Genomic DNA, 13,148 nt, shown 5'->3' with positions numbered 1-13,148 from the left:
ATCTTGTGTCCCCTCGCAATGAACTTCGCACTTATATGATGTATAATTCCCTGAGATTTGTTAAATAAAAACTTGACTGTTTGGCGCAGAAAATGACACTGCATTTCTTGTTCTAAAGAATAAATTATTTACCGTGACACACTCTCGCGTCGTCGCCTCGATTTTTTTTTCACCTAAAGCTTAATAAGCATGCTTAAAGCTCGGGTTTTGTAAAAGTAACGAAAATAGTTAACAAATTAAACTGACTTGTTATTGTAATAGAACACCTGAGATAATTTAAAACACAAAGGTTATACATTTCGCACAAAACTCGACAAAACTCGTTAACCCTCGGCCGTATCCCGAGCGCTATGAACTACTTGTACAATACTCGAGCTTAAATAACAAGTACTCCTAGATTGGTTAGGATTTGGGGAATGTTTTGTGAAATCCTCTCCAAAGCGGAAAACGCCGGTCCTAATACTATTACATTGTGGTCCAGCGCTGTGAAATCCTGCATTGTCATTGGCCAGCATTTCTAAATCCCACCCCCACTCAGACACTTCATAAGATGTTTTCCTGATAAACACACAAACTCGAGAAAATCCAAAATCTCAAGATCACCAAATATTTTCATACTATAACCCCTCGACGCCCTATAGCTCTTAAAACCGACTTATTTTCATTGCGATCTGGTTCAAGTTTGGAAACATCTCTATGAGGTTATAGAGTTCAGCGCTAACAAGACCGTGCTGTCATTTGGGACCAGATTAGATTTGCCGCTTGCTCCTGCTAGCAGAACAATAGCCGTGTTGACATGACAGGCCGGCTGTCATTGATACCCTACTGTTCGCGACCCGAGATGCGCTATCTCTCACATACCGATACATTACCAAGGGGTCATCTTCCTTTCATGTAACTTTTGTAAATATTCTCACTATAGTTCAAATCGTGGACGTTTGCGGGCCGTAATACAAGGATATGGACTGGACGCACGTTCTTGCGCAGGTTGTACTCCTTCTGCACGTCTGTGAAGGTAAGATTTATGACCGTAATTTGACCACTCGGTGACTCCTACATCATGTTTTCAAAATCCGAATGATTTATGTGAAATTCCTTCGCTCCCGGCATTGGGTACATAAATCACTCGCAAAATCAACCACGCTGGCAGTTTCTTAATGGTCTCTTAAGGACCTATAGTGGTTTTAAGTGATACAAATCGATCGCTGTTTTCGCTGTAAAGTTAGAGACGCGCCGTCCAAAATAAAGAACGCGTGCGACGAACAGTTTGCTGAAAATTCACCAAAATTTAGGACTTCGGGTTTGTTCAGATCAGAATTCAGACTTCTTTAAAGTATTTGTTCACCACATACTCGAGAAGAATACACTGAAGGAAGTATTAGAGAACAAGAAGAAGGAATTATGGCGGTTTGTGTAGGGAGAAAGGTGTAAAATACGACATATGGTGTTAGTTTGAGGAATGAGCTTCGAGATGCGGTCGCCGTGAGGAAACGAAATTATGCATTACTCATCTTCCCAAAGTTTTTAAAATCCACTTTTTTGTGGATCTACGATATCTATCTTATGTATTATGTTTAATGTAATGGGTTTAATTGGTGAAATACCCTCCTAAAGTACTTGGGCATTTGAATTTAAAGTTTTCGGAGGTGTCTTAAAGCTGTCTCACTTCATCCTTCATACTTCTTTTTGTCTCGGCAAAATCGTCGAAGGTGCAAAAATTAATAATACTTAAAAGTGTTATCCGTACTGTACGAATAACCAGACTGTCTGAAACAAGGGTAGACTTTCTGGCTGCATTTTTGAGGAAGTTTGCTTGCTTTCTTTACGGCTCGCTGTTTTGACAGTTTTTGAGATTCATCAGAGCTCCTCCGTGAGGGTGGATCATTCCGGATATTACTCTCTCTCCCTCGGAGACTTTAGGAAGCACGTTCTGTTCTCCCTGTTCTGTTCTTTCCATGCTCTATGCTTTGTGAGTCGCTAGAATTACAGTTACAAGCAGAATTATTTCAACGTCAATACTGGCTTTAGAATCCATTGCTACAAACGCAGGATTTCTTTGCTGCTACTGAAACTCGAAAAGCGGCTTTTGTTAGGTGTAATTCCAAATGAATTGAGCTTAGACGACAATCGGCAATTTGCTAGTAGACACGCTAATTCTTTCGCATTGTTCAACAATTTGGAGTTGTTCAACGAAATAAGAGTACAGCATGATATCCAAACAGATAACAACAACGCGCGGAAAGACGCGACTGGTGTTGGCCGTAAACGCGCGCATGAAAAATAAAAAGTTTATAACAAGATGTATTCAAGCGCTTAGGTTTTTATCATTGAAATACTATCCATACATTTCGAGGGAACTTTACCAATTAGCACTTTACTATACTCAATCAAATGTCAGACTAAACTAGCCGACAAAGTTACTTATATGTAGGACTATATTGTACGGACGATTCTATGCTTATCTAAGTGTTCTTTTTCGACTTGTTTTACTTTAGAACAGCTATATAATGTATCTAAACAGTTTTAATGATATAATTTTTGATAGCCACTTACCTAATAGTTTATCAATTGTTTACACAAATTGGCTTATCAGTGGCGAGTAGAGATGGCACAGGAAATAACAAATTGGTGATAGGGGTAGACGGACGGGAAAATTGTGAATTTTATGAACGAAGGTAGCTAATAAGATGTAAATGTACCTTTTAAGTCGTTTTTCGTGCTTACCTACAAGCGAAATGTTGTTAGTACCTTCTAAATATTGTTTTTATGACCGACTGTGAATTTTGAGAATTGATTTCTCTTTCGGCCCTTTAGAATTTTGAGAATTGATCTCTCTTTAGTCTCTAAAATTTGTCCACCGCACTTTGTCGTGTTTGTTTTTATCTCAGCCTAAAATGTTTTGCGTGCGTTGAACAGACGGGATAAAAGGTGAAATGTCTTCAAATGCCGTAAATCTTGAACACTAATCTCTCTATGACTGATGACACCTAAACACTGGCTTCTCATCAACATGTTCTGTCTTCGCTCAACTTTTGATAGAAACTGATCTCTTATATATATCGACTATACTAGAAAGGTCCGTTGCTCTACTAAGAAGACTTGACTTTGCTCTACTAAGAAAACTTGACTTTGCTTTTTTAAGAATAAATTGACTTTGCTCTACTAAGAAGACTTGACTTTGCTCTACTAAGAAAACTTGACTTTGCTCTTTTAAGAACAAATTGACTTTGCTCTACTAAGAAGACTTGACTTTGCTCTACTTAGAACCCTTGGCTGGACACTAGCTTCTTTACGTCATCGTTTTTGTCTTGTAGGTAGCCGCGTGCGCGCAAACGCGGTAAAAAACAACTTTTTCATAATGAAATACACCCTCAATCGATAAAATAGTCTTTGTTTTGAAAAACTGATGATTTTTTTATAGGCTTAAGGGGCTGCCCAGAGTTAAGTTTTCTTTCAAATTTTGAATTAAAATTAGAATATGTGTTGGCCTAATAGCGAGATGCTTTTGGCAAGCCGAGTTATACACAAAGCGAGTCCCATTTTTTATGAGGAAAAATCAATAGAAATATTTTCTAATGGGCATGTTCATTTTCAAATATTATTTCGCGCCATACAAAAAAAACTCACTTGTAGGCAAGGCGGGGAAGACTATAAGGTGACAATTCTGTAACGCAAAATTTAACGACAACAGCTCATCTGTATAACGTTTCAAATCCCACATGTGACAGTATCGCGTTACACCCCGTCAAACACCTTTCCTTGTCCCGCAATCCGCAAGCGCCCAAAACAATGCGCAGAATTGGCTTAAATGCCCTGTTTCTCTAGGTATATGCTCCAAAGAAAGTTTTCTTTTTGCGGAGGATTTGCGCAGAAAATCTAGATTTATAGGGTTTTTGATGATTGTTGATGCTCTCCAGAATCGGATACGCATAGATATTTATAACCTGTGAACAATAGTCTATGACGTAAGAAAAATGCCACCCATTTCCTTTTACTATAATTCTTTGCATCTGTCCACACTACCTACCGCCGTAAATAACTCAAAACTCGGGAAGACTTCGGCAGCGAAGCATCGCAACGATTCTTGACGCTGAAACGAAAATTTGAAAAACAGAGGGGACGAGAGGTGAACTGAACCATGTGGGGAAAACACAGGATAGGACTTTCTAGAGCCGGTCGATGCTATGTGGTGGTTGTTGTGTTGATAATTGTGACCACGGTTGTAGTGTTATGTGGGGCTTTTCTCTTTCCGAAGCAGAAGCCTCAAGGTAAGATCTTTCTATTGTTTGACTGTATCTTGAGTTTGAATTAGAGTCATCAGTATACACAGGGTTTTTGCTTTGGGATTTTTCATTTTTACTTAAGTCTTTTTGCCTTATCTTAATTGAAATCCAACCTCTAGACAATCACACACTCTAAGACTTTGAAACACCAATTTATCTTACTCTATTCTGCTCCTAACTCAATTTTATGGTGTTCTTTTTATTAACCCTCTAAATTGAAATAATTGTTGTTGGCCTTCTATCTAGCCTATGGCTCAGTATCTTTTAAAGGTCAATTTTACTACTCAAATCAAAGCATCTCCGCTACTCCTACACTTCCTTTATTCGCAGTGGCAAACCTTTGTCTTTTCGCGCGAGCTTTTTGAATGTTGTTTTTTTAAGAGCACAAACCTCATAAAGTAAATATGCACTTTGCACTAATTGCTTTTCATTACAGCGCAAACTTGACCTGTTGTTGAAGTTTCAGAGGGTTTTAGGACACCTTGTCCGATAAACAACACGACAACACTGTATTTTCACAGTGAGATTGTCTGTCGTTGTTCGTAAAGCGAATTAAATAGTTTTAAAGCGAATTTCTCTTGGGAATGATAGGTATTGCTTGCTTCAAATAAAGCCGTGCTCGTTTGCTGCTCAAAAGCTTTGTGATGAAAATACCAATCGTGCTTACCGTGTCGGCTTTGAGTAAACTTAGTGATCACAGAGCGCAAAGGGATCGCTATAAGTAAAGGAATTTCTCAATATCAAGGATCCATGAAAAGGTTATTTGCGTTGTGTCAATCGTAAATAGTTCACTGTTCCTCGCGAATTACAGAGGAGGATTCACGTCTCGTTTTAAGCTTTTTTTCGCCGCTTTCCTTTCCGAAACACGTGCTTATACTGACCGCTCATTTATCATGATCAAACTTCACCCTTCTTATCGTGTCAAATCAATTTACGTCCTCACTTTCAAAAGGAAACAAGTCGCCACATAAACCGTCTACCGATCCAAAGATTGGCCCTTTAGACGATAAAGTCTCCAAATTTTCCCGAGTATTTATCATTTCTGTGGTATGCTGTGGTATTGACCGGAAGCCGAAATTATTTCACGATCCATCATTCTTCAGAATATGTCAAGACGTTTCCCGTTTACACGGTAGATATTTACTGGTATTAACCTCATAAGCTTACTACACAGCATGTAATAACACTGATATTGCAACCCAGTGACTTCCAAGTAGGATTTACAAATCTTAAATTCCGGGGAATGTAGAGCGAAAGAAGGGCATCTTTGAGAAACCGCATCTGAGACATATCCTTCCTAAGATATGACTTGCAGTCTAAGCATAAATGTGTAATGGCCTAAATAAATGATTTTAAAGAACGATGTCCAAATATTTTAACTCGGTTTATCAATTATCTAAACTGAAGATCAATCTTCTTCTCTATTTGAGGTGGAAATGTGTAATTACTGGACCATCCCTCTAATGCATTCTAACAATACAACACAATGGGACTTTGTTTTCTTATTTGTTGTCTAAAGAAGCGATTACCCTTTTTCGTAATTGAAGAAAGAGCCAGTCATTTATCGGTAGGGATACCAATGAAATTTACTCTTTAGAAAGGATGATGTGTTAAACATCAACCTATTTGACCTTTAGGGACGTTGCAATCTGTGGTCTGAGTAAAACACTATCTTTTCTTATGAAGTTTATACACCAATGCGCATTACTGTAGTATACTGTGGTATTCTAGGATTCTTTTGTGAACGACATATCGAGTTATCTGAGCGAACCAAGAGGCTACGAGCCGCTCGGGTCCTATTTTTTCGTTATAAAAACACCGAGTTAACCCCTGCATTGCCGGTCAGAGCGGTATACACTCTTTTTTTATAAGAAGTCTTATTTTCACTTGAGGCTGGGCCGTTCAAATTTTTGGGCCATTTTAAGGCTAAATGTATACTTAACGATGTTCTTAAATTTAACTGTATATGAATATATAATACAACATATAATGTTGTTAGTATGGGCAGAATTTGATTCTGCATTTTAGAATCAATCAGGACCTACGCCCGTACCCAGGATTTGGATTGAAATTCGAAAAAGTGGACCTAATTTTTCAGCTCCGAAAGAACAAAAAGGTTTTTTTTTTTGTCTTTGCAGTATCTCCACAAGTACCCTGCTAGCAGAGCTTTTTCCTGTTTGTTTCTATCAGTTCACTTATCTGTGTCGCGAGTCTGTTCTTTGGCGTTCTCGTTTGTTTGTGTCCGCCGAGCGAGACCGCGAAAGAGCGGTTTGTTTCTATAATTAAGCTGATAGAAACAAACAGAAAGAAAGCTTTGCTAGCAGGGTACTCCACGGTACGTTTATTGTCGGATACGGCTACAAATACAATTCTGACCTATTGATTAATGAAATATCAAAGTAATCTAGCTTATGCTTTATAATTTTGTCTACAAACAGCTCGTCTATTGAGAACCGAAAGTGGACTTTCGGCTGTTTTTGGGTGTGTGTGTGTGTGGGGGGGGGGGGGGGGGGGGGGGGGGGGGGAGGGGGTGCGTTCGCAACCCCCTGCACCACCTTCCCCTGGGTACGGGCCTGGGACTAAAAAATAAAAAAAAAAAAATTTGCTATCTGAGCCGAGGCATGTTCGTAGCATTTTCTTAAAATTTGTTTAAATCCCAGGCTGGACATTCTTATAAAAAAGATTCTTATAAAAAGAGTGTATAAGCCTCCTAGAACCTAGGACTGAAAATTTGTATTTGTCGATGGTTGAGCTCATTCTGCGAAGCCATAGATCCGAGCTATGTCGAATTCACGGGTAATATAGGTGTAAGGTCGTACAAAGGGGTTTTGATGTGTACAAAGGGGTTTTGATGTGTACAAGCGTATAAGAAGAGAAAGATTGAAGGTAACTTCCCTCGGGCACAAAGGGCCCATAAAGATAGCACACTCTAAAGATCTGTATATTTTATTGAGATATTTTTTTTTTTAATTGTGACTGAGGCAAGTATGCCAGTATCTTTGTTACCGACCATATTTTCTTAGCTCAAATCTAATCTGTGTCGCACAAAAAGTACCATTATAGGAAAAGGAGTAAATATTAAAGTGTTAATAACGATAGTATAAAAAAAAGAAAAGATTTGGCTAGACTTTTTTAAATGATGAGAAATCAGCAAATGCATCATTTCTTTCTGTTATTACAAAAGAAGGACCGCCATAGATGTTTTTTCCCTCTTCATTTATGGTTATTTGGGCCAGCGATGCATTCAGCGGGCTGTTTCGATCATATGACCTATATTCCCGCCCCATGCCCTCTCGACACTATAATTCTTTGATGCTATTTTGGTCTAGCTTACTGTGTTGTTGTAATAGTGTTTTTTATCTTAACTAAAATCGTTCCAAGCTGCCCTGTAATTTGATAATAAAGTTTCCTCTACCTTTCAAGGAGCTTGTAAGCAATTTAGCTTTTTTCTAGACTCATTTCTCTTACCAATTTGTCCAAAATATGTTACTGGCGATCAAAGTATAGGTTCTTTTTTTTGAGCTAGTTAACAACATTGTATTTAAATTCTCCTCTCACGAAAATTGTAGTTAAGAGGGAAGGTTTATTCACGCAACTTAAATCTTTGATGAAAAGCTGCACCTACATAGACCATTTTTTTGCGATGCACCTTCAAGTTTTCTCAAACTGTGACTTGACTGTGATACATAGATAACTTAGTTTATTAACGCAATTTAACTTCCTTGCTTTGTATTTATAAAACCATGCGAAACTTTATTGTACCGTACTCAGAAAGCAAGGGTCAAAAACTAGGATCATAAGTACATTGGAATACCGTTGCATCTACCTATGAGCAAAACATATTTTTATTTTGCATCTTGTTATAATTGTTAAGTATAATTGTAGGCAAGAGAGGGATTGTCTGAAAACCTGTCTGAAACTTAAAATCGTGGCTAATACTATGCAATTATTGATGATAACATTTGCTAACAACCTTTCCCTAGAAATAGTAGTCATAATCAGAGATCAAGGAATAATTATTGCTTTGTACTGTTATCACTTTTATAAAGATATAATGTTAGCGTATTTCGAGTTCGTAGTTTGGAAGCGAAGTTATTTGTAAAATTTCTTTCATACCGAATCAATTTTACAATGAATTGTAAAAAAAAATAAAAGAACCGATATTTTGTATATTTTATGAGCTTAAGCTACGGTAAGTTTATGTTTTGTACAACTACAATTAGCAGTGCAAGACGCTATCGAGATGGTTCATGTAGGCAAACACTGGCAAGAATCTACAAGCCCTGTAATTAACGTAATATATCTTCAAAGTAGATAGTTTACAATGCCTTTACTTAATATTCTCGGGAAAAAAAAAGAAAATATGTTTGTAAGATGTCAGTTTTGATCCAAGCGTGCCTCAGATTGCAGGCATGCTGTTATTAAAATCAATTAAATTATGCTACCCAACGTTTTCCTCATGGACTGAATTTAAGTCTGAGTTTTTGTGAGTCTACATTTTAGACATCTTAGCTTTTGGCAAGCCTGTTCGCCGACGTATATTACTTTGTATGTACTTAAGTTATTACAATCAGGTTTAGGAACATTAAGTACCTTATATTGTTACTATGATGTTCCAAACCGCATCTAGATCGATGTGGATTACATCTCTGCAGTAAAGAGTTATGTCTGCAGATTCAGTAGTAGATCAGTGAATTATTTAGAAAACGTTCTACTTAATCACAGAAGAAAATGATAATCACAAGGAAACAGTGAGCCGCTATTTCTTTCTTATTCTAAACCAGTATTGAGAAGTTTGTGATTGAAGAGATCCCATTTTGTAGAAAAAACATGTACAAAACATGCATAAGGAACCGTGGCAGTCGCTTTGCTCTTTCGAACAACATATGTCAACCCAGCTCTCGGATCTTTTTACACAGCCTGAAAGTCTATTAATCAAAAAGTAATGATCATTTAGATATCTTTAAACGTTTTAATGAATTGATCATCGAAAGTCTAATGGTTTTGGGGATTCGTGCTTCTTTGGAAGCGATTGTTATCGTTCGTCGGAAATAATTGCGCACATAACAACAATTTGCAGAAAACTTGTATTATCACTGCAACTTCCCTTATAGAAGGAAACGTAAATAATTGCCTAAAATAAAGCTAGAGTATAATTTAGAAATAGTTTTCCGTGGTTTTCCTAAGCAAAGTTTGTTATTATCACAGACATCAAAGGCTTTAAATCCTTGAGTTTTCTTTTTTACCGTTTAGTGTTAGTATGTACCATCTTTTCCAAGAAGACAAGTTTGACCCATTATCCCTATAGTACAAAACTCTCTCCTATTTCTAGGGCTCAAAGATAGATCATTAAAGGTTTGTTTAGGGAACCTTTCTTCCAGTCTTGGCGTCGACTTGTCTCACACCGGGGCGTTGTCAAGCGCATTCCTTCATTACTGTATCTCCAACAGTAAACACGCACGCGACCAGCGCCTACAAAACACCACTTATCCTATCTTAGCACCCATAGGAGTCATTCAGAGTTGCTTAGAAAGAAGATTCCGAGGTTTTAGTCTCAGATTTGCGTCTCTGCGTTCAACCTGCTTGTTAGCAGTTTTTCAACACCTCTAATGCAAACACTCGAGAGCTGATAAGCGTCGGATTACAAAGTCGTCTTGAATTTCGCTTGCACAAGAAGCCTCATGAGAGCAGCCTGTTTGTATTGCAACTTATCTCTTCACAGTGCATTAAGCTAGAGCTCAAAATGTTTCTCAATTTAGGAGAGTAAGATATTGTACAATTGAACATGTAACTTCTAACAAGGTTGGGAGATTCTGGTAATCTACACCCCATTGGATCTAATTACGGTTTTTATCTCACGAGTGTTTAATTCAGAGCATACCAATCCTTCTAATCAGTGGCTTCTTGCCCTGACATCGGCCTATAGGGCTCACGGGCGTCGCTGTACGCTAATCATGTCTTTGACAGGCTTCAGTCCTACTGGACGGGGATGCCATTGTTTCAAAATCACCCTTCAGGAAATGATCATTTATCTCTAGTTCTTTTTTTATACCGGGAAATACCAAAATATTAGGAAGATAAGATTTACTTTAGCACGTTCATTAAAGCGTATGTTTTGATAGAGACTTAAGCTTAATGAAACTTCTATACCTCTTTAACTGTGTTATAAGCTTTTTGGTTCTTAGCGAAAATTAGCTGTAATTTTCCCCTAATGCTTGATCCACCTTGTGAGCTCTTTCGGAAGCTCCGCTCAAAAAATAGATCCAGTTAATACATGTGTGTTATCTTTATTCTAGCTCTTTCCTGACGTGGTAATAAACCTTCAGACTTCAATCCATACATTCCTCTATGTATCCTTGTCCGCGTGTTTATGCATTCTTTCCCAACTTTCTGTCACATTTCTATTTGTTTTTCCTCCCGCCCTTCGCTACCCAAAGTACCATCTTCCCTCCTTCTTAGCAACTACTGACAACCATTCAGCTAATTGTTTTTATTACTATTACGCCAATCCCTCAACAATTGTGTTCAGCTATTTTAAACGTCATTCCCTATTGTGCAGTGTGGATTTTACATCAGTAAAGACAATATTTATTTATGTTGAAACCAGATCTGTCATGCCTGTACATCTTCACCTCCATATCTCTTTGCTAACAAGACACCGAAAGTAATTTCTTAGATTTCGTTTTCAACAAGGAGTTAGCCCTAAACTTCTTGCTGTGGTTCTGTTCTGGTTTGAGCCCCGTGGATGTGACTGGCTTGCAAGGGTCTTGCTCAAGGCCTTGACATTTGACGTTTTTGCTTGCGAATGGGTTTGGAATTTCCCATCGGCCCACGCTCTCCGTAGAGGCTTTGTGTCACGATTTGCGGAGGGTTCGGTTTTTAGCCTTCAAAAGTTTCCTTCCATTTCTAACGACATTAGCTTGTGACTTACATATTACTGGACGCTATGATTCAACTTGGGTTCCTGATTTGCATTTTGTGTTTAACAAGGGATATTTACGCCGCTAACACTACTGGTGAGATTCAGAGCACGAGAGCTGCAACCAATCACACATTAATTCTTGTATCTAAAGTATCTCTAATGTAGATTATAACACTCCTATTGTCCATAATCACTGGAAAACCTTTCCTTTATTTATCTTTCTCAAGTTTATAACAGTTTGCTATATTAATTCAATGCTTTTTATGAAAGTACATTTTCGTGAAATGTCGCGCAATCACCTTCTTGGGGCGGCCAAGATTACAAAAGAACTCTTTCTTCAACACCAGTTCTGCGTTTAACAAATCTCCCCATGCGTTAGTTTCTACGCATCTGAAGCTAGTAACTTGTTTCTTCTTTACTGTAGACATAAACCAGGCATTTAGCTTTCAGGTTGATTGCTTTGTACGTGTTGGAAATTTGAGTTATTTTCCCTTACCCAAGCGAGCGAAGGCATCTTGTTGCGTTCCCCAACTGATAGAGATCTGTTACGTTTATAACGGCAGAAACACTACAAAAACAAAGGTTTAGTTGTTTAATCGGCTTTTCTCTGCGGCAATTCTCAGTCAATTCTCAATGGAAATACTTCCTAGTGTTTCTTCCTCCATGACTTGAGTATCTCAAGTTGGGGAAGAGAATCAATCCTATTTAAAAGGTTAAATACTTTGCACTATTCTCTCACTGATCATACCTCCAAGAAAGATGGAGGTTTATTCATTTACTAGCCTCCCTGTCGTGCAAAATTCATCATTGCCTTGTGTTTCTTTAACAGTTTCTAATTTGATTTTATTCTGTTAAATGTTTTCTTGTAAGTCCATCAAATTTTCATCGGATTCTTTCGCGCATTGTCAGAGGCGTTTAAGGACCTTTGCCTTCTGAAAGGCAAACAAAAAACATTGCCCTGCGTCCTTTGTTTTAAGTTCCTTGGTTTTCGTTTCCTTGTGAAAGCAAGGAAAGAAACCTAAACAATTCAGTGTAATCCAGTTCTTGTTCAATGGAAGTTCAATTACAGAATTTCTAAGTACTTTGCCAAGAGATGACATCTTCACAAGGTGTTATATCGAGTGCTCATAATCGAAATTATTTTACACTTTTAGGACGAAAGTACTAAATGTTTTTGTGTGTACTTGTTTTACTAAAGTACATATTTCAGTTACTAGTGTTTTGAATTTGAAAAAGAATACTCTATGATTTTATAGTGCTGCTTCTACAAATAAAATGCTTTCGATTTTTGGCTTCTAACGAATTCGCTCCCTTAAGCGTGTGCTATGGACATAACGCTGAATAACGGAAAATATTTATAAATAAAATAATACATGGCCTGGTTAAACGCTGGCAGTATTCCTTTAAGCCACATTGTTTTTCTCTTCAGGCCTCGCTGCCAGTAACAATATCACGATCAAACTCGGGTTTATAGGAGCTCTGGACAGCAGCTTAGGATCGACATCAACCCTAGGAAAAGAACTTGTAAGTAAATAAAATTACGTCTCGCCTAAAGCGCTCAGTAATACAGATATTCTGCTACATATCGATGTGTTAACATGGGGTTCCTTTGTTGCTTAGTGTACAACTGTAAGTGCTGTGTAGTATTTTTCGTGCAAGCACATTAACCACAAACAGTACCCTCCAAAGTCATCAGCAGGGAAAGAATTCACACGGGCTGATACATGTTTGCAGGATATAAACATGCATTAATGTGTGCGGAAAACATTATGATGAATATCAAAAAGAATGATTTTAAGTAAAACGGATTCGTTTTGCTGTTTCATCATTTGCTATAACTCAGAACGTATCGTTCCTTTCAGGAATCAGCATTCAAAATTGCTGTAGAACTTATAAATGAAAAGGCAAAAGGAAGAATACGACTTTCAACAGATTTTAAAAGT

At 37.8% G+C, this 13,148-nt stretch overlaps 1 protein-coding gene across 3 annotated transcripts in view; it reads left to right on the top strand.

Moving 5' to 3' along the window:
• LOC5515302 overlaps positions 1-13,148 on the top strand; it is a 30,207-nt gene that overhangs the window by 2,571 nt on the left and 14,488 nt on the right. Inside the window, exons 2-4 of one of the 3 annotated variants that reach the window (XM_032384968.2) lie at positions 923-1,015; positions 12,635-12,729; positions 13,068-13,146. In XM_032384968.2, coding sequence (XP_032240859.2) covers positions 961-1,015; positions 12,635-12,729; positions 13,068-13,146 — 229 coding nt within the window. In that variant the 5' untranslated portion in view covers positions 923-960. Of the gene's footprint in view, positions 1-922; positions 1,016-3,985; positions 4,269-10,964; positions 11,300-12,634; positions 12,730-13,067; positions 13,147-13,148 lie in introns of those variants that run through there. The other 2 variants (XM_032384966.2, XM_032384967.2) reach the window with 2 other exon arrangements.

Source organism: Nematostella vectensis, chromosome 8, assembly GCF_932526225.1.
Source record: "Nematostella vectensis chromosome 8, jaNemVect1.1, whole genome shotgun sequence".
Classification (NCBI taxonomy): Eukaryota; Metazoa; Cnidaria; class Anthozoa; order Actiniaria; family Edwardsiidae; genus Nematostella; species Nematostella vectensis.
The sequence above is the reverse complement of the archived record's forward strand: the minus strand, read 5'-3'. Positions and strand labels throughout refer to the sequence as shown.